Below are 22,340 nucleotides of genomic sequence, written 5' to 3'. Positions count from 1 at the left end.
GACATTACATTGTGCTATTTAAGGAAACCAGCCGGAAGTAAATGAACAGTAATATTGCGTCACAAATACCCAGTGGACACTTTTCCACCTGGACACAGTTTTGCTGATCAGTTCAGCTTTTGTTCTCTTTTAGTTCAGTATGTTTTTACTCCTGAATAAATACAGAGGCTCAGCCTCCAGTGTGTGTTTATAAAAAAGGTTGTTTTCTCGAGTGAGATCATAGTGTAATCTTCTGTGGGGCACTCAACATACCCTTTAATCATCCTATTATGTAAAATGAGTAGTCCTCCATGTGTGGGCTTTACGCGAGTCTCTGAAAATTGGATTGTTCATCACAACTTAAGTGTAAAGTTACTCCAAGCGGTTTCTCTTCCTCCGCAGCAACACTTTGGCTTTCAGAGTCTCTGCATAAATGTTCATTTCCCTGGCAACATTATCAAGAAAATCTTTTGGCAAGCGTTGGAGGCGCGCAGGCCAAATAAGCTCTGGAGAATGACGACTCGTTAAACAATGGCTGTTCTATCCTCAGTCCATCAGGCACTTAATCCAGTAGACACTTCAGACATTTTGTTGGATGGGAATTAAACATTGAACAACAACTCATAGTCCTGTTTACCAAAGGATCATGGTGGGACGCTTCTCCTGCACTCCTTTAGGATTTACATCAAAACGCCTATTAAAATGAATTCATAAATTAACCGGAAGAGGGTCTTAAATTCACACGATGATCATCTTTAACTTCTTAAAAAACATGATACTGTAAATTGTGTATATCATTAGCAGTTGAATGTGTTTTTCTTCATGTTGTGTCATTTTTCTTTCACATTTTGAATTAGGGCGATTTTTGTTTTGCACTTGCAGAGTATTACAGTCTATACGCAGTATTTTTTCAATGATAACTCACAGTTGAGTCCGAGAGGAAAAAGCTTGTTGCTAAGCAAAATGTTATTCGAGGTTTTCATATCAGATCACAGACTGAAATGAAGGCTTAAATCATTCCCACACAACAAAACTTATGTTGCGTTTCTGTTGTTTATCACGTGTTTAAAACTGCGACTGGAGAAAATACGTTTCCTCTCGAAACATAATTGAGAATGTAGTTTAGTTGTATGGGAACATCATTTTGTAAATGACAGGGTTGAAACTACCGAAAGGCTGCATTGAAAGTCAGGTCAGATTTGTTATTTTGTTAATTTACTTAAACTACCACAACCCAGGTTTCATATTGGTAGTTATAGGATTGAAAATTCCAGAGAAAACCCAGCTCTTAGTTATTTATTGCTTCATTTAATGACTGACTATAAAAGTAACCTCATATAGATATTCAGTGGTTATCCCTTCATCTGTAGTCACAGAGTGTGAAATCCTCCCAGATGTCATCCGACTGTCTCAGGTTTGGGTTAGATGTTCACCTAGGAGAGCTTTCACCGTGTATGGAAAGAATTAGCAGACAGCTGTAGATCAGGAGGTCACTGTCAGCCAGGGGCCTTCATACGAACCTTGTCTGCAGGCCACGGCTACGTTTGTATTAATACACCTCATTAATGCCCTTTGAAACCCTCTCTGCATGTCACTAGATGAATTATGTATGAGAATACAGACCAGTCTGTGTGATCTGCTCCTGTCTAAACCCCGACCACCTTTTTTCCGCAGTGGGATTTAATTTATTGTCTCTTTTCCCTTTCACTCCGTTTCAGCACACGGGTATTTTGTCGTACTTACACAAACACATTTTAAGCTTTAAAACTTCTAATCATTTTTTATTTGGACTTTTGTCAAATCCCTGTCAGTTTTTTGGAGCCCTTTGAAGGCTCTGCTTGTTTCACCCTAACGATGTCTTTGCAGCACGTACACACACATTCTCTGTTACACACTCACACACCTGTACATGTCCTCTGCTCTACCTCTGGCTGCGGATCAGGGTGTTTCTTAGTCCGCCGGCTGACAGCGGCGTTGACATACGGTAGGTTTTTAATTACAAAGCTCCCCTTGAGGAAATTGTTGAGATACTTAACAGATAAGGCAAACATGGAGGGGAACAAAGAGGCTCGTTGTGTCGTATCAGGAGGACTGGTTTTTGGAGGGCGCGCAGGGAGGATGAGTTGGGGGTTAAGTCAGCTGGAGCTGCAGTTAAATCTGACAAAATGTTTTTGTGCTGTGAAGTGACTAATTGATTGTGTTTTATTGAAAACTACGTGTCACCCTGCTCACATTCTCTCTCTCGCTGACACCTGGATTTATGGACACTATTGATATAGTTGCATAATTGCATGATTGAATTGTTGTGATGGATGGCAATTGCAAAAATTAGCCAATATAGACGGTCCTCGTGTGTGTGTGTGTGTGTGTGTGTGTGTGTGTGTGTGTGTGTGTGTGTGTGTGTGTGTGTGTGTGTGTGTGTGTGTGTGTGTGTTCATGCCAACCCCTTTGGAAGAGTGTATTTTGTTGCTGGCAGAGGCAAACAGATGGCAGGTTGTGTGCCGAGCTGTAAGGAGTCCAACACACACACACACACAAAGGGAGAGAGAGACAATCCAGGCTTGATCTGTCTCACCCATCAGTCAGCCCCTTGACTCCCCGTCTGCACCCCAAATGGCTCTTCACACACACACACACACACACACACACACACAGTCCTCTGCTTGTTTATGTTTCTTTGTGCTCCTATGTGTTGTTTTACCCCTGTTACTGGTGTTACTGGTGTAACTTCACTTGTATTTGCTCAACTCTTGTCCTGTTTCGGTTTGGTTGTTCCCTCTTAGCAGAGATGTAAATATAGACAGTGCAGTTAAACTGGGGCCCATGTTGGAAGAACTGGCCCTTGTAAGTGATTCAGATTGCCACCAAACAAAGGGGGGTTTCATACAGATATGCAATTATGATTGCTGGGTAATAGGTTTGTTGATGTTATCCAATGTCAATTTGATCGTGTGACGACAACAATGATATGCGGAGGCTAATTTAGGCGCAAAAGTCTGTGTGTGTGTGTGTGCTTCGTAATTAATAGCTAGCATGCAACGGGGCCTCGTCGTAACTACCGTACTGCTCCCTCTCTCACCTCTACCCAGAAGCAGAGTCCTGTCTGGCTCTGCTTCACCCCATTTACATTTCTGTGAATGGAAACAGAGAGCCAACAGACAGTGTTCAACATCTTATGTGTGTGTGTGTGTGGCAGTGAGTGTGTAGGGGTATGTGCTTACCTCCTTGCTTGTCATCGTAAGTGTGTGTGTGTCTCTTTCATCCTCTTCCTCCCTCTATCTTCCCTCTTCCCTTTTTTCCCCTCTCCCTCCTTCCTCGTGGTCACACTCTCACATCTGCTCTCTCTGTCCCTTCATCACCTCCTCCTCCTCCATCCCTCCTCTTCTTCTTTGTGTCTGCCAGGACAAATCCAAAATTAGCTTCATTGACTAGACCATAATTAAGTTCAGTATTGGCAAAGCACGTTATACAAGTCGTGAGTAGAATAGTCTCCGCCTCTCGTTCCCCCTCAGCTGGTTGATCCATCATTTTTGATCACCTCTTCCACCACCACTTCGTTCAAAAAGATCCAGGGTCGACTCGCTTCTGTTTAAAGCCCCCCCCCCCCACATCCAGGGCAGCTGACACATCTAATATAGAAACCAAACACCCCCCCCCCCCCCCCCCCCCCCCCCCCTCCCCACACACACTCTCTCTCCCCTTATGTTATTTTGCAAGGAGAGCTACAATAATAAACCCTGGTACCGTCTGCAGAGCGTAATGGAAGAGTGGAAAGAAGAGGAAGAGGCGTCGGTGTTGTGCTGGCAGAGCAGTGACAGTCGAGCTGACTCCAGTTTTTTTTGTTTTTTTTAAATAACCCAGGTCAGAAATCCATTTGAAAATTCCCATGAAATGTTACTTTAGAGTGCGGTGTATCTGGTAATTGAGTGCATTTTTTCCTCATGGGACAACTCTCTCCTCATCGCTGGCGCAGCGTACGGACGCCGGTTTATCTGCTGCGTTTCGCCACAAAGTCAGAATCGGAAAACATGAGACTATTTTTCACCAGTCTGGGGTTTTCTTTTTGTTTACCCGGAGAAGCTGTTTGCAGTCTGAACTTGGTCGCAGACTTTTTAAAGGATCATGATGTCGTCTTTGACTTTCATGGACCGTGATTGCTGACAGGAGAACATGCAACAACACTGATAAACCTGAGCTCAGCAGTTTCTGACACCCTGCGGATACAATGGCCTCTAACCGCCGAACTATAAAGTCAGGCTTCCACAACAAAGAGCTGGTAACAAAGTAATACACAACAAAGCTAAATCCTGGAAAGAATAAATCAACAGCAAGACTTTTTAGATTTTGTTGGCTAAAACGTTTTTGCAGTGCACATTTCTTGAGAGTATTTCTTGGATACCATATAACCGCATTGTCACTGGTTCAATTCCAGTTGTGCACCTTTGTTGCATGTCATACCCCTCAGTTGGTTCATCTTAACCCTGGTTCCAGAGGACTGTTGCTCAGTGTTCAGGCTGTGTTAGTATAGATGTCTGGTTATAGATGTCTCAGGACAACTGTGCTCCAGTTGTTCTCCTCTCTGTGGCCTGTTTGTGCTGTAAGTGAAGGCAGGTCCTGGAGGGGAGGGATGATGGGATTAGAGGCTTTCCTGCTCTCGTCCCGCTCTCATAAGCAAACACACTAAACACACCAGTCCTGCGCCGAAGAGTTTCACCATGTTCAGATGGAGACCCAGGGAAGCCCATATGCTGGTAACACTGTCATTTTTCATTTTTGCTTCAACACGTTTCTGTTTTTTCTACATCAGTTTGATAGTTCAAACAACTAGTGTACTTCAAAACCGGCACCTTGGACATTTTCGGTGCTTGAGAAGAGTAAAAAAGGAGGCAGATAGAAGAAGAGGTGATTGTTCAGCAGCAGGCCGGTCCCGGACAGGAAGCAGCTCAGGAAGTGTGTGTGTGGGTCCTCCTGGTGATCAGAAGCAGCTGAGACCAGCAGCAGGTTTCATGTGGAGCGCTAACAACCAGAGAGACGGACCCACGCAGTCCCGCCGCTCTAATAATCAGCATCATAAACAGAGCAGTAAACGCTGTTATGTCCTGCTGATCCCAACACAGGGACGCCTCCGCCTTCGGACCCTCATCGGATCAAACTCTTTTACAGGTTTAAAATGGAGCTTGATTTTGGAAAACCAGCCCCCGGTGTTCTAATACTTTCGTCCGAGGTCATGAGTCTAAATTCCCTCAACATCACACTAACTCTTAAAACTGTGATTTGTTCTCTTTAATGGCGGCCGGTATGGCACATTGAGATGGGAACCAGTGGGATGATGAGAGGGAGAGAATTGCATTTAAAAAAACGAAAAAACAAAAAAACTACCAGGGATTCTTTACGTATCCCTTAAGAGCCATTATCATCATGGTAGAACATGTCCTAAATAACTTATTGTGTGCAAAAAAAAAAAGGTGCAGTATTTATTTATTTAATAATGGAAACAACATGGAACAAAGGAAAATTTATATCAAAAACCAAAATCTTTTTCAGTCAAATTTCCAAATTATTTGGATTTTGTTCATTCAGTTACCGTTTCATGTACCTGTTTTTTTATTTTCTCATTTCCCATGAAGGTCTAAATACTATTTCAGTGCCTTCTCCACTCTGTCAGGATCAAATCATTTTAAATTCTGGTGGGAAAATATTGAACTCTTGAATTGAAACTGAATTTAAAAGTAGTCTATAGCTGGAATTAGCCACATGTGTAAATTAAAATTATTATTTCTCTCTACAATCCCCCAAAATTCCCAGACAAAAACACAAATGACATGACCTCAGGGTCCTAATTGTTAGCTTCTGCCCGACATACGTTGTTTGCAGCGATGCCAGCCTGCCACAGCGATGCAGAACAATCTGAGCTTCAGGCTTGTTCTATATATGTGTGTGTGTGTGTGTATGTAGGTGGGTGTGTGTTCAAGTCCAAAAATACAAGTGTGCTTTTACATACCTCACATGACACTGATGTCTTTGTCACCTCTCACACTATCACCATCCCACCCACCACCACAGACATTTGTGGGGGGCAGGTCATCCCAGCTGGGGAGTATCAATAGTTCTGTGTGTGTGTGTGTGTGTGTGTGTGTGTGTGTGTGTGTGTGTGTGTGTGTGTGGATGGGGGGTTCACTTGCCAGAGTTCAGGGCAGGGGTCGGGGTCAGCGGAGGTCAAAGTTTAACGTTTCAATCAGGCGTCTCCCCGTGCTGCTACGTCAGCTGTTTCTTGTCTTTGGGGGTTTTGATATAAGACGCATTCAGACTTTGAACTTTTAGAAACACTCTGGAATTAATTCAAGTTATTTGGAGTTTAACTTCTGGATGTCCCCTAAAAATATTAAACCTTCATGTTTAACTATGAATTGGTGCAATTAGTGTTTGGTGATGACAATATATTCCTTTAGATGATAGAAGTTTTTCTTCATTTAATATATTTTTGATGGCGCCTTGATTTTTCTTTTTTCACAGACTGCATTTGTTCTTAGTTTATGAAGATCGCTCTACAGCAGCACAGCGTTCCTATTTTTGTGCTTTTCCCCAGTTTCAGGTTGTTGTCTTTTTCTGATCACTTCCCTGATTCAGCAAGCCTCTAAAGAGCATCAGACTTCCCTCCAAAGTCTCCCAGAGTGACATTAAATCAATTAACCCAACAGATGACTCGTCAAATATCACCCCTGCTCTCTTCGTTAAGTCAAAATTAAGAACAAAGACAAGTCGCTGCCTAAAAAAAGAAGCTTTTGACGTCCGCATCACGAGATCCAAAAAGTCGCCTTGTAATCGGATTGGTTCCTCCGTGTTGTGAGGGGAAGTGTGATTATGTTGTATAGTGGCCCCACACACACTTCGCAGACATCCTGGCTTTTGTGGGGCCGAGCTTCTTACACTTGTCTGCTGAATTGAAACTAGGCCAGTTCGTCTTTGGAATGACAATTACCGTGGACCAAACCCAGGCTGGAGGGATGGAGGGCAGGTGGGGGTGACGGTGAGGGTCTGAAAGGCCGATTGGGCGCTGCCAAGATGCTCTGGATGTACAGTAGCTTCCGATGCTCGTTAGTGCAGCCGAGCGGAGTGCCAGGCGGGGGAGGGGGGGGCTGGGGGCTGGCACAGGCCGGGGCGGGATGTTTAGAGGCAACGTCTATCTTTAACTAGATTTTAGGGGCTCTTTTGATAAAGCGCGGTTGAGCTCAGCGAAGAATAGAGGCAACAAGCTGGGGAAACCCTCCCCCCCCCCCCCCCTCCTCTCTTCTCTTTTCTCCTCTCCTCCTTGATCTCCGCCGAGCCATCCCTCTTTTCTCTCCATCTTCTGCTGGCAGGCTTCTCTGCAACGGTGTGAGGTTGTCAGGCTGGCCCAGATTAAGGGCATTGTCCGAAGGTATTTACATCCGGCCAAACCATATTAAACAGAGATTACGGGGGTTTTCACTGCACACTGCAGAAAAGAAGGAAAAAGAAGAGGGAGCTTTTCCAGGACGAGCAGGATGTACAATAGGCATAGCTGTGAAATGGAGGAAGAGAAATGTGTTCTTTATGGGGGTGGGGGGGGGGGGGCTGATGGTTGGTGGTGGTGGTGGTTGAGGGGGGGGGGGGGGGGGGTTTCCACAGATCCTGTTTGAAGGTCATGTGATGTTGAGTGTGCCAGACGGTTGGCAGTCGGTCCAGTTTTTCAGCATAGGAAGCAGAAGTAAAAGAATCTGTTGGCGGGACGCAGCGAGCAGACGAGGAGGAGGAGGAGGAGGAGGAGGACGACGACATGGCGGTCTGCGTGTCGCTAGCTCTTCAGGAGATTTCTTTAAAAGATCATCTTTATTTTTTACAGTTTCTGAAGTGGTAACTGGTGGAAGCCTGGAGACAAAAGCTAAAAAACTGAATTTTTGATTCATATATTTATAAGCTCTTCTCACTGCAGAAGCATACACTCACATGATGAAATTGCACCGACACACTGTTCCCGGCGTCACACACGTGCACACTGATTGGGTCGTTAAGTGCCCACAGAAAATGTGGAAAGCGTTTGAAAAGAAAAGGAGAGTCCGTTCTTTTTCAGCAGTAGAAGCAAACAACTAATTACCTGCAATAAAAAAAGAAGTCTGTTTTGGGAGCAGCACATGTTGGAAACACGGCCCTGTTGTATTATTAGCTCTGTGTTAGTGAGGAGGAGGAGGAGGAGGAGGGAAAAAGAGGGAGCTTGATGAATCCATCACTTTCCAAAGTGGTTTAAACACAGATATGGTTTGAACAGGTATGTGGTTCTGCGTTTCGACCAATAGAAGTACCTGTTAAGCTCCCCGACAGAAAGAGCGTCTTGTCATCTTTTACTGTTTATGATCTTTATTGAAGCTGCAGGATGTTTCTTTATGCAAAGCAGCCCGGCTGAACAAGACGGCATCTTTCTGAAGTAGCGACATAAACCGGTGGAGAGGTTTAAAGGATACTAAACTGGCACAAGGTTATTTTTTTTCTGAGGTGATCTGGTGTTACCGGAGAATCACAGGTTCAGTGTTTCAGCGGAGATGAAACCCTGAATTTAAATCCTCCAGAGCGGAAAATGAATTCATCAAACTGCCACGATTTAGTTGTTTACTGACGGATGTGAGGTTCAGAGAATATTCTCCTCACTCTGAAGAGGGATACGCATCAGGAAACACGGCACACACACCCGGACACAAAACAGTCTTTTTAAGGATCAAGTCTAGAGTCACACGGTCTCATTTTAACTTACATGTGGAGTTTTCCATCGTTAACCGCTGTGCACTCAACAATAAAGAGACAATTCAGTTATAGTCTGCATAGTCTGCAGTTATAGATTTGCAGCCTGACAGCCTGATTCATACAACATTTTAATCCTAAAAACATTTTAGCATCATTAGATGTATTTGTTATGGCTGTTATGGAGTGACACAAAGAGAAATCCAAAGTCCCCTGTGTAAAACCTTTTGACTCTCATATGTCAACAAAATGAAAGAAGAATTCTCAGCCTGGCGTTATCCAAAGTTCAGATTTGGAAATTGATGCAAATTAGCAAATATTTGATAAGATAGTGTCTCATTTCCAACACTAAATGTAACATGTTTGCCCATATTGTAAGTAATCAACTGAAGAAGTTTCATGGTGATAGTAGAACTTTAAAACATGTGAGTTGGACAAAGGGCACATGTGAGTGTGTTTGCTGAGCTAAACGTCATCCGTGTTCCCTCCCGTGACCTGAGATGACAGCAGCCATGGCGGCGGCTCCTCAGTTGGGTCTACACTACTTCCTTCTCCTCCAGCATCCCTTACTTTGTCCCTCAGTGTTCTGTGTGTGTCTGTGTGTGTAACTGAGGCAGGCGTGGAAAGGCTTCCCACAAATAGAGCTCTTTTCATCCCCAGGGCCGCAGCCTGCCCGCCGGCCCTGGAGAAGTTTGTAGAGGATAAATAAACTTCTTCAGACGGACAGAGAAGATGGAGTCTGTATGCGACGCCTTAATGTGCGACGCGGCAGCATCTCAAAGAGAGACTTTATTTTATTCTGAAGGGCTATTTGTTATGATATTGAACCGAGAGGGTAAGAAGGGCCAGAAGGGCTGGGGGCCTCTTGATTTATGGAGTGACCGCCCAGCCTTACTCACACACACACACACACACACACACACACACGCACACACACACACGCACACACGCACACACGCGCACACGCACACACACACACACACACGCACACACACACACACACACACACACACACACATACTGTTCCTCGTTTACAATGGCAGATACATACGTACACACACATGTACATATCACATTTACACACACACTCAAAGAGTACATATCACACATTGCTTCCAGCTGGCCCCAGGTTCCGGCGAGGTTCCCACCCCCTTCAAAAACACACACACACACCAGGCAGCCAATAGCTCACACATGCCACACCGGAAGAGAAAACAGCGGGAATGTCTAGATGTTGACATGAGCGCTGGAGGACGGCACCAGAACACTGCAGCCGAGCGTTCATTTATCTGCCGTGTCAGGATCACTTCAGATCTGATTCACTCCGGCAGTGCTTTGATATCAAACAGGTTTGTCGTCGAGTGGTTCACCGAGAACAAAGAACGTAAACACTAAAGATATTGAAAAGACAAAAGGCTTTGAATTAGTGCGTTTAATCACAACCGAACACGTACAGGAATGCACCAGTGCAGTCACACAGTCGCCCTCGACTAGATTCATACGAGATGATATTCATTTATAAACCATAGCTCTGATTGGTTCAAAGCCGTGATGTTATACCCACACACCACTGCTGTGATGTCTAATTCCTTTGCTTTCATTAGTACGAATCCACAGCGACAGGGTCACAAAGAGGAATCACTTCCGCCGACACAGAACATGTTACAGATACAAAGGAACAGAATTAGGAGCTAAAACTGGAAACATTTACGGTTATCTTCAATGCAGGATTGAGCAGTGAACATATGCTTAATGTCATGCAGCGCTACATAAAGAGCAGGTTCCACAATGTTGCCCAGAATATGAAGAAGAAATGCACCAACTGCTGCCTCCGCAACACCTTCTTTTGATGTTGGTTCAATGGTTGTTTTTTATAAGATCATTTCTCTTTATTTTAGCCAGAATCTTTCCAAAGACTTCTTCTTCTGATGGTCTACATGCTGTCTCTCAAAGGGTTTTCATTCAATAATTGTACATTTATGGCATGGCAATGGTCTAACGACGTAAAGATAATGAACGATGGTAGAAAATGTTTGTTGTTGGCTACTCAGTACCATCCTTCAGAAAACCACCTTTTAAAATCCTCCTGCTGCTCAAAACCTACAAAATGTCCCAGGAACTAAACTCACTTCCTGTAGAATGTTTTTATTGTGTGACTAGTTTGGGAGCTTCAACTGTGGTTTTAGTGTCATAAATATTTAAAGGCGTTTGGATCCCAATCACTTCCTGCTGTTTCCTGCTCTCAGGTAAAACCCCTGAGTTCCTTTAAGGGTTTCTGGAACACTTCCTGTGGTCCAAATGTGGACCTCGTTCTCGTGTTTCCAGGACTCTAGCTCATTAAGCCGCCCTGTCACATTCACAGAACCACAGGAGACAGACTGGCCCAGTTTGATTTCACTCACGTTCACATTCATTCAATTCCACACATTCCCACCTTCACCATCCTGCACAGCTGGACACACAGCAGCTGGAATTTTCTCTTCAGGAATTTAACGTGCCCGCTTACTAATTAGGAATTCCTCTCTTTGCATGTTTTCCTTGCTCGACCACATTTCAAAGAGCAGTCTCTCGTCACTGTGATCTAACCTGCGGCCGCACATTACAGGACGTCCACTTGAAAGCTGCGGCGAGGCTGAAGCCGGTAGATCTGCACCCAAAGGTTGCGCAGTGGCACAAAGTGACACCTTTCAAACCAAGATCCACTTTTACTCAAAGCACCTCTTTTTTTTCCTCCATATTTTATATCCGCATTTTAAAGTGCAGGATCTGAAGCTGAAGCAGATATTCTGTCATTGACGGTGACCAAAACAAAAGGTTTTGCTCTTTTGTGTGACACCTTTTTTTATGTATGAGGCATAAATCTTTTGTTTTGTTTTGCTCTTTTGGTAAATTGCATTTGTTTCCCCTCCGGCAGTGTAAGCGATGCACAAGCGTTTCACTCTTATGTATTTTCCGAGGATCAAAGCAAAAGTATTCCTTTCTTACAACAGGATCACACACACACACACACACACATGCATTGCCTTGCTATTAACAAATCCTAATTAAATAAGCTGTAATGCTGTGAGGCCGCAGAATGCTTTAAGTACACGAGTAAATGCAGAGGAAAAATAACAGATTAAAAGCCTGAGCGCATGCAACTGAAACTATCTGCATGGTTGGATACCATTAGGTGTAGCCAAAGTGAGAAAGTATGTGTTTTGTAATTTGGGCGAACTAACCCTTTAAGCAGGAAATATGTGCTTAAATACAAAGGAGCCGTTCCAGTCGAGCCTCGGTGCTGCTGCTGCTCATGCAGAGCTGCCAGAGGAGCTCGTAGTCAGCTGCTCGGGCTCCATAAAGCCGGAGTGAGTCTCTGGAGATTATTATATCTACCCCATGAAGCCCAATTCCCCATGTTTAAGACCTGAAGATATTCTAAGAACCATTTTTTCCTTTTCTTTCACAGAGGTCATAAGTAACACACATGCTGGGCTTGGATTTATGCTCCGTGCGCCGTCGTCTCAGTGCTTTTCGTCCCCTGAATGGGCCTTTTCTGCTGTAAAGAAATATATAATATGTTGTAAATATCGTCGTCAAAGCCAGAGGCCACGCAGAAAACGCCACGTTAAGCACATTATTGACTTAACATCTCCAGGATTTCTAATGGGTGTAACAAGGGAGAGAAAAAAACCAACTCACAACTCATCTATTCAGTCCACTTTGTTTAAGACCTGCAGAATCCTCCCAGTGGTTTGATTTTGGAGCTCTGGCAGCGTTACCTGCTGCTTCTCCCCACATAAACAGCACGTCCGTCTGTCTGCGAGGGTGCGTTCGTCCGCACCAGCAGGCGAGAGCCCATCTATAATTTAGAGCAGCTATTATGTATTCCCCGTGAAGATGGCTCATCTGGGCCGCTCCTCATTCCTCCTCTCAACTCCAATTTTCCAAATCTGGCTTGGAGGCTGTCTGCGAGGAAAAGGGCAGCGTTCACGTTCGCTGCTTGTCAGCGGGGCTCGGTGAGGCCGCTGCCCTTTCTGCGGGGTCAACGCTGGGTGTGTTTGCCATCATAAATCACGCTCTTAACACACCTCATGAGTCTCTTTTCCCATGAGTGGGCGGGTGATCGATTGTGTACTCCGTTGCCCAAGCAGCTCATTCAAAAGACTTTCACGCCTGCGTACGTGGAAGTTGCACATGTGTGCGTAGAAGTGTCCTTGTGTTGGTTGCCAGAGCGACCAGAGTGTTGCGTGATGTTGCTTTTCTGTCTCTCCGTAACGCGAGGATGTATAATGGAGGTCTGGATGAGAAGACACCTCTGATGGAGGAGACACAAGGAGACCCACTGTTTGTTTTATCCAGACGTGCCCTCCGTCTCTCCTCCATCCTCAGTGGAGGTCGGCATCCTCAGAGAGGCCGGTAAACATGTTGATTTTTCCCCTGGCTCTGACTGAGCGAGCTCCTGGAGTAAATGAGTCTGTGTGTGACAGGGGAAGGTTGGTGCGTTCATTCCCACACAACCCTCGGGTTTGTCTCTTCGTGCCGGAATGAAAAGTTACACTTTTCTGACTTCCAGAGGCGGATTAGCTGATAGCTCGCCAGCGGTTCGGCATCACTGCCTCTTTGTTTTAGAAGGAGGGGGGAGTTCCTTTCTTATGCTGACACGATCTGTGACTGAGTTTGCCTCTTAATTACACGGCAGAAACAAAGAAAGAAGGTGTTTAGACAAAACCTTGAACGCTTAATTTTTCGAATTCTACAAAACCTGTGGGGAGAAAAGTGATTTACGATGTTACAGGTAGCAAAACGTCAGAGAACCTGCCTGATGTTCCCTCAATATCTAACATTGTGTCCTGATGTTAGCGGGCCGCTGGTAGGAATGCCATTATTGATTAGCCTGCTGTTTAAACTGATCATTTAACTTATGAAATGTCATCTTCACATCCTCAAATTTCCAAACAAAAGTCCAAACGGCATTAATGATTCAATTTACGATGGTGTAAATCTAAAGAAGTATCTGATATGCAAACCTTCACATTTGAGAAGCAGCACCAGAGAATATTTGGCATTTTTACTTGATAAATGAGGGTTTTAAAAAAGGTTTTTTCTCTGTATTTGATTTTGCCTTAAAATTATGAAACGTATTACAAGATGGGATTAATGTCTAAACACATATTTACAATCATTTACCAGTTGGATGTGCCTTGAAATATGTTGAGAACAAAACCTAATAACTGTGTCCTCTTCTTGTGCACAGACTCTGTGTCCAGCGAGACAGCCTTCCTGGAGGACTATGTTCTGGGCATCGGGGACACCCTGGAGATGTCCTGTGAACTGGAGGACCACTCAGAGCCCATCGTCTGGTTCAAAGACGGCGCCGGGCTAGTGCCTAGCAACCGGACGCGGCTGGGCCAGAGGATTTTGCGCATCATCAACGTGTCGTACGAGGACTCGGGCGTCTACTCCTGCCGGCTCGCCCACAGCAACGCGTTGCTCAGCAACTACACCATCCGGGTGACAGGTGAGAGCAACAACGGCCGGATTTTGAACCTGTTTATACTTTATGTCAGATGTTAGATTTCTGGAAGAAATTATATCTTAAAACTCTTGTGATTTGTGAATTCATAAGCCTGGACAGGAGGCTGGAATGGGTTGCATGATAGACCAGTAATCATCTGGGAAGATCATGCGCTTGTTTGCGTGTGTGCGTGTGTGTATCCGTCCGTCCGTCCACGGCTAATCTCTAATGCTACTAGACCTATCAGCCGAATATTCTCTGTGCTCATGTATGACTGTATACTCAAGGCCCTCTCGTGGTTGCGGTGATTCACAATTTTTGAAAAACCTATTTTACTGACTGTTTTAAACCGTCATTGACTTCTTAACCGGCCGGTAGGGGCTTCAGAAGCAAAAGGCATATCAGCAATTGGCTTAGCTAGTCTGTTAAAGGCCACATCCAGAGAAAAGCCTCATTGTGAACCGATAAACGATTAAAAACTATACGAAGATCCAGAAGATAGGATGGGCGCTGGATCAAAGAAAACAAAAGTGGAAGAAATGCAAATCCATTTCATTTAAATAACACATAACACCAAGGACACGCTCATTTTATTAGGATACTTGAGTCGGTAGCATGAGCTCCAATGGAAACAGGCACTTTGGCTGCACACTGTGGAGCTCTCAGGAAACCGACCGGCCTCCGCTTTTTCTGCCCGGCTGACAGGCAGACGACTGAGAATCAAAGCATTTCCTATCAATAAACATTGTGGACCAGTAACAGCAGTGGTGTCGCGACGTGACAAGTTTCCATAACGGTTCGTAGAAAAACGGTGAAAACTTTGCTCAGGAGAGAAAGTTCTATTATTTCCTCCTCCGGCGCGGTTTCACCTACCGGTTAGCTGCCTGCCAAGCTGCACACACACACACACACACACACACACACACACACAGCTTGCATGACAGCGGCACAGACTTTCACCGGCTAACACCCAACCAAGTTTCACACAGATTCCCCCACCTGATGCACAGTCAAAGGTGAAATTCATTATCATATGAGGAGATGAGTAACGTCTTAAGCAAGTCTGTGATGGAAACAGAGCTCTAATGGGAGCGCGGGAGGGGAGGAGGTGAGGGGAGGAGGTGAGGGGAGGCGGGAGAGTGTGGGGGTCAGAAGGGAGCGAGCAGTAGCTTAAAAAGTCTGGCGGCTTTTTTTTCCCGTAAAACTCATGGACACCAGCTGAGCCTGTTATTGACAACTAATTAGAAAGCAATTAGCTTGAGACATTTCATCATTGAAAACAGATGGGGTGGCAAGAAATGAGAGAGTTCGCTCCCTCGCAACTTACCCCCCACCTCATCTCACACACACACACACACACACACACTTGAACACACACAGATGTATGTGTTTGGCTGCAAGCCTGGGAGAAAAAGGCCTTTTCCGGGACTGATCAGAGGTGGACAGCTTCTCCTCCTGGACCCACGTATCATCTCCAGTCTGCAGGACGACACACACAAACACACTCCCCACATCACTGATTTTAAAGGAAAAATGTTCGGCTTTAAAATCTGATTATTCTTTCCCTTTAAACAAGTGGAAAAAATACATATACATATAGACGAGGTGAGATAAATGCATTTGATTCCAGCTCAGCATGTCTCAGGACAAAAAACACATAGGACGCGAATTCATCGCAGCCCGTTGTCAGTCATTTCTAAATCATTTTAACACTCAATTACACGAGAAGTCAGATGTCTTACAGTATGTGGCAGCAATATCCTGTTCTCTTCCCTCTACTTCCAACACAGAGCCTCAGCTCCATCTAAAACACACATGGGCTATTGTCTTTTATTTCATTCTCAAATATTTGAGTAAGGTGTCAGATATTTAGGAGTGGTATCAGATTTAGCACCTGGACGGCGTCCAGACAGCGGAGAGGGGGGCGGCTCATATTGTACACACACACACACACACACACACACACACACGGTTCACATGTGGAAGCAAGAGGCTGTAATGTGAGGAGGTGAAAGAAGTTGTCGGCAACACCAAATGTATCAAAATTAGCAACTTTTGCAATCATGTAACGGACAATATTTCTGGGTTTATGTCTATCCAGTGGACATCAGGGCCCGGACGTCCTCCTATCTGTGCACTGGTCATTGTTTGCAGTCGAATTAGCCACTTGAGGCACAAGACTGGAGTTGGAGTACAGAGACGACTTTTACGGCTAATCTCTCTAAAGATACACTAAACAAAAAGCTAATAAATCACCTTCCTGCAACCAAAGCCCGCTCAAACACGATTGGTCAATACTACTCAAACAAACAAAAATCCTTTATTTAGATTGTATGTTTTGATGCAACATAGATATCTAGAGTGCCATCTGAGAAGTGACACAAAATAGACACAAAATATTAAAATATGTTAGTAAAGATAGATATGGGTGTAGATCCATTTTAGCAAAAACCAATGGTGTAGAAACGTACTGGGCCTGATTACTGCTTGTCTTTGGTGTTGGTGTTCATCACAACGCTCCATTTAATTGGAGCGTTTACTGTTTCATGTTGAGTCTTTTTTACAATCTTTAACCATACTTCCTACTTACTCAACAAATGATCCATTTATTCCTATAAAGTTGGGTTATATACGTAGGTATGAATCTATGAAGGTTTTGTTTTGCCCAATTTGAACACATGGTCCAAAAGGCTTTAAATATTCTGGAGCTTTTAACCAAATGAAATAGATCGTTTTTCTCATCACTTTCCTTTGTTAAAAGTGTAATATGTGCTTATTTCGGTAGTCTAAGACCTTTAACGCGAGGCTCTTATTGTTTTTTAGTGCAGCAGATGGTTGTAATTGACGCTGTGAGCGCATTCGTCTTTGTTTTCATGTCCAACAAAAGTTTGGTTGAGCTAATGCGGTAAATCTGGGGTTTGTTCAAAACATGTCTGTGTTTAGTGCTAATTAGCAAATGTTAGCATATCGACACGCTAAACCAAGACAGTTAACAGTTAACCTACTAACCATTAGCATGTTAGCATTGAGCTCAAGTGCTGCCTCACAGAGTGAACCTTTCTCTGATTTCACCACCTTCATAATCTCTGTCGTAAGCTTTATTGTGGCAGTGATGGAATCCATCCAAACTGTGACGTGACGTGAGTCAAACCAGCTTCTCTCTGCTGAGCTGCACCACAGCAGTCGACTGGCTGAGGCGTCAAACAATAGAAAGTAAAACCTGCTCGTCAGGAGTTTCAGGAGCCGTTTGAGCTCAACCGGGGTTGTTGAGGTAACAGCTGGCGCTCATTAAGCAGACCTGAACCAGAGAACGTGGAGGTCAGATCGGAAACAATTACAACGCGGCCGTGAAAATGTGTGACACAGCGATTATGACCAGTCGTATCTGCGGCTTGAGAGAGTAATTAGTCGTCATCCGACACACTAACTGTGAGCAAGAGTTAGCATCGCAAAGATGGAAAGAGTTGTGTGTGTGTGTGTGTGTGTGTGTGTGTGTGTGTGTGTGTGTGTGTGTGTGTGTGTGTGTGTGTGTGTGTGTGCGCGCACAAGTGTGTTGCAGCAGAACTAATGACTCTCGTTTCTATAACGTCTGTGGAAATGTTTTGGTTGTATGTTCGAGCCGCCACGCTCCAGAGAACTGTAGACTCATTCATGAGTTTCTCATTGAGTCACTTTCAAGATGCATTCATGCATATGTGTATGTGTGTATATAATCGCACTTGTTGGTGAACACACACCATTTAATCTCCATTGGCCATTTAACATGCACAAAATTGCTGCTTTGTTTTTTGTTGCTCTTTATTGTCCTCTTGTCTCGCACAGAATCAACTCTACAAGCTTTCCAGATGTTGCTCTTGTGATATCTGATTGTTGATGCAGTTCAAGTTGAACGAGTACAGATGCAAAATAAGATTTGTTCAAAACGTTGATCGCACTCTCTTTTGGCTTTTCTCCGAAGATTCTCTGTCGTCTGGTGATGATGAAGATTATGACGAAGATCCAGAAGATGCAGGTAATGGAAATGGTGAATTCTTAATTACTATTTTTCAGCTAACTTTTTCGAGTGAAACAATGTCATTGGATGTAAGTGAGGCGATATTCTGAAGCCTTTCCTACTTAAGGAGATAGTTAATGTTCATGATGAACAGCTTTGTGTGAAATGATCTTACAAGGCCAATAACCTGAAAAGCAAAGAACTTTTACTAAAAGGAGGAACAAGGAAGTAGATGGGACACAACTAGAAACAGGAAGGAACTCAAATCTGAAAAGAAACATTTATATTCCACAATGATTTTTACTAACAAACCACCAAAGGCAGTTTCACCAAACCCAAATCATAGCTGCAGCTCCCTAACTTTAGCCCTAAATGTGGGCTCATGTTTTCATTTGTCAACTTCATACATTTTTTAGTTTGTTTCATAATTTCAGCTTTGTTTTTGCTGACCACTCTTCAGTTACCCCTTAAAACAAAGAACAAAGCAACCTCCAGGGTTGTTTTTGGTCCACTAGCGATACTATTTTTAGCACCTAAACACGGAGTATTAATGTGTCCTGAATTCTCATGTCGAAAATACAACCTGACTTCCATTAAGGCGGCATGAACTGCGTCGTTAAGCTTAATGAGCAGCGCCTGCTGCCACACAGAGCGCTGAACGAGAGCCGTGAGCTGCTGGAGGGTCAGAGAGGACAAAGAAGAGACAGCTTTGTTTAAATGCTGTTTCATTTCTCTACCACTTTATTTCCCTTCTATTGGAAAAGAGTTTAGACGAGCTGTAGAATCTATCTTTGTCAGATCTATATTAATATTAAAGGTTGTCTGGATCAGTTCGCTGACTAATCATAACTATAACTCAACCAGTTGTTCCTTTTACTTCCAATATCAGATTTAGCTTTTTATTGGCTTTCATTGCTGAGTTTCTTTATGTAGGACATTTCAGCAACAGGGCAATTGAAAGCGCTTCATGTAAAACATTATATAAAGGTAAGTGCAATAGAAACACGTTACTGAAGGACATTTAAATACATTTAAAACCGTCATTAACGAGCCACACGACTAGAAAATAAAAACAAATAGAGTAAGATAGGTGTGACATACAAGAGTAAGTGTTACAGTGCAGTGTGAGACAGATACATGGGATTAGATATATACACATGAAATTGGAAACTATGGTTAGTTATGAATACTGTAAACATCTTGCACAATATATTATTGACTGAATAACAGCACCAGGCAGGACAGCAGTGCAATATGAGTGACTATAACAAACGTAAACAAATTTACATGTAACTTTTTTGTTTACCTGACTGTATTTAATTTTAAGAAGTAATAGTAATAATACTAATATAATAGTATGCTGGCAGGCATTCTGTGTCAAACAAAGCGTGTTCCTCGCCTCCACACGGTTCTTACAAAGGTTGCAGACTCCTAATACAGTCTCTATATCTTCCACTTACTTGAGGGATTCTTGTTTTGCAAACCCTGAATTATTAGCAAACCTTATTACAAGACGAACAGGTAGTGTTTTGTGCAACAAAATGCAGTTAAACTGCATTTCAGAGCTTCACTTGTCACTGGGATAAAATATGTTGTCTGTTGGAACCACAAGAGTTGCTTCTGAAGGAGTTTTTATTGGCAAATATCATTAGATTGATGCAACTGATTAGATTTATCTGAGTGTGATCTGAGTTTTATATCTGTAATTGGAATTATATGTCTCTCATAACCGCGCGCTGTCTCGCCGTGCTCACCAGTAAAGCTTTTCCCCAGAGCACTGAGCTAAACGCCACCGTCGCACAGATCAAAAGCCCACGTTTTTTTTCCCCCGGCAGGTAACACTCCCTCTGTTGTGATGTGAGCTGTTTTGGCATTTCGAACACGTGCAGAGTTCAGGTGCAGGTGAACAAAGAACGATGAGGGATGGTTTCTGCCGGCTGCGCGCGTGCTTTTACAAGCTCTGTTCTGTCAGCTAGCGTGACTCCAGAGAGACGGAGAGCGTCTCCAAACCCATGTTGGCGGGCTCTCGACCAGCCAGACGCAAACGCTGCGCTGCCTTTGTTGTAGCGTGCGGAGGGAGACAGCGGCAGGTGAGGACTCAGACAGTCAGAGACAGACGAGAAAAAAAAGAAATAAGAGGAAAGAAATTATGAAAAATAAGGTGAGAGAGGAAGAGATGACGTGAAGCGAGGGAGACAATGTGATGGAGGAACTGAGAAACCTGCAGAAAGAGAGAGATCTATGTCCACCCCATTACAAATGCTTAACTTCTCACACATCTTTAGAACTGTTTCCGTACTTTGACGGCTCACAATAGTTCAAAGAAGAAGGAATCGATTAGACGACTCTGCATCTTGACTGTGGACTGCAGCCGTCTGTGAAAAAACAACCCAAAAAAACATGCCAGCGACGTCAAACAGTCCATCACATCTAGAACCGAATCCCAGTCCACCGTAACTGCTTGTCAAAATTGGTGCCGGAGGCGAAATGTGGAACCGGTTTCAGTGACGGCGCGACAGGCGGTCGCCCAACCGAAAATCAAAGCCTCTTTGTGAGCGAAGCTCCGTGTCGTCCCAACTGGACTTAGAAATAAAAAAAGCACAGACAGTGACGGTGATGCTGAAACAGCCCAAACGCCACATGGTCATCAACGTTTCACCCAATCTGCTGGGGTCCAGCTCCAGTCGTTCCGTGGTGAGAGAGAGACGGGGGAAGAGATTCATGGAGGACTGTAAAGAGACTCTCTCTCTCTCTCTCTCCTATCAGAATAAAAGCAAAGGAGCTGTTAATTAAGGCATCATGCAAACAAAATCTTTTATTTTTACAACCCCAAAAAAAACGTCTCTCTTCTGGAGAGTTGCTGCTAATAACTGTTATTAAGGCTTGGAAAAAATAAGAGTAAAGGCCCAGTTAGTGATCAAGTAATCACGTCTTAACTTATCCTAATCCTCTCATTTTACGACTCTCAAAGTAAATAATCAGTTATTTTTATAGAAGCACTCAAAGATGTAATTAACACAGGAATGGTAATATTATTTATCTTGGCTCACTTCTGCTCACTTCGGTTGTTGGAGAACTAAAACATGTTTATATTCATACAGTATTGCCTTTTTCCTTAAGGCATGTAGCTGATGTAGCTGATGCTCTTATCCGGAGGGATTATAGAAGAAAGCAGCAGAACAAGCGGCAGCAAAGCTTCCTGTTGCTGTCTTTGTACCGAGAGTCTGTGGACAAGCTTAACACCTGCAAATGTGAAAACCTGAATGTGTTTGAATGCGCAGCTGCACTTGGCGGTGAAAGCCTGAAGTGTTTTCTAAATGGGCCGAAGTGGCAGCGGCGGCAGCGGCTTACTGCAGACATCCTGAATGCCGGTAAATAGCCTCGGACTGCCAGACTTAATCTCTGGATGTAAGTCTACCTCATGACATACGAGGCTCCGATTTCCTGGCCAAAAGGAGAGGGATTAGTCCAGAAACGTTAAACCCCTATCGCTGCTTAATGTCCGCTAAGCCACCGCTAATTAGCCGGCTATGAGCAGGAAGGAGCCATGTGACGAGCCACGCAGCCAGACGGAGAGTCCCAGTCGGTGAGCGGAAGAACATCCACGTCCACATGCAGAGAGGACGATAATAGAGACGTGGACATGGCGAAAGAGACTACTAATGAGGGAGAGAGGGGGAGGATGGAAAACATTTGCTGATTGACAGCGAGACAGAAGAAACGGAGTGAGAGAAGAGAAAAGATGGCGAAACAAAAGAGAAGTCACTCAGTTGAAGTGATGCTGCTGGCCACAGCTGACTGTTCTCAGAGGAGAGAGTCAGACAGAAAGTCATGAGCTCACTCTCCACCAGCCTCCACAACTCGCTCAGCTGTCTCCCACGGCCTTCTGGGAAAAAGGCAGAGGAGATGGACGCCTGCCCGGCAGCCACAGTAATCCCTGCGCCCAAATGATATTACCGACCAATTGGTAACGTTGACGCCAGATTTGTGTTTCGTTTTTATTGGAAGAGCAAGAGAGCAGCTGTGTCGGTTGTTTCTGTGTCTTTCCTGTTTACACCATTGACTGTACATAAGAAGTGGACGTAGTCGTCGTGACGTCACTCATTGGCTTGTGGACTG

At 44.1% G+C, this 22,340-nt stretch overlaps 1 protein-coding gene across 3 annotated transcripts in view; it reads left to right on the top strand.

Annotated features, from left to right (window-relative positions):
- fgfr3 (fibroblast growth factor receptor 3) overlaps positions 1 to 22,340 on the top strand; it is a 62,035-nt gene that overhangs the window by 5,213 nt on the left and 34,482 nt on the right. For 2 of the 3 annotated variants that reach the window (XM_076107264.1, XM_076107263.1), the window contains exons 2-3: positions 13,967 to 14,230; positions 18,186 to 18,251. In XM_076107264.1, coding sequence (XP_075963379.1) covers positions 13,967 to 14,230; positions 18,186 to 18,251 — 330 coding nt within the window. The remainder of the gene's footprint in view (positions 1 to 13,966; positions 14,231 to 18,185; positions 18,252 to 22,340) is intronic. The other variant, XM_076107265.1, reaches the window with a different exon arrangement.

This window comes from Anarhichas minor, unplaced genomic scaffold, assembly GCF_050575085.1.
Source record: "Anarhichas minor isolate MPS153535 unplaced genomic scaffold, ASM5057508v1 ptg000038l, whole genome shotgun sequence".
Classification (NCBI taxonomy): Eukaryota; Metazoa; Chordata; class Actinopteri; order Perciformes; family Anarhichadidae; genus Anarhichas; species Anarhichas minor.
This window is presented reverse-complemented; position numbering and strand designations above follow the sequence as displayed.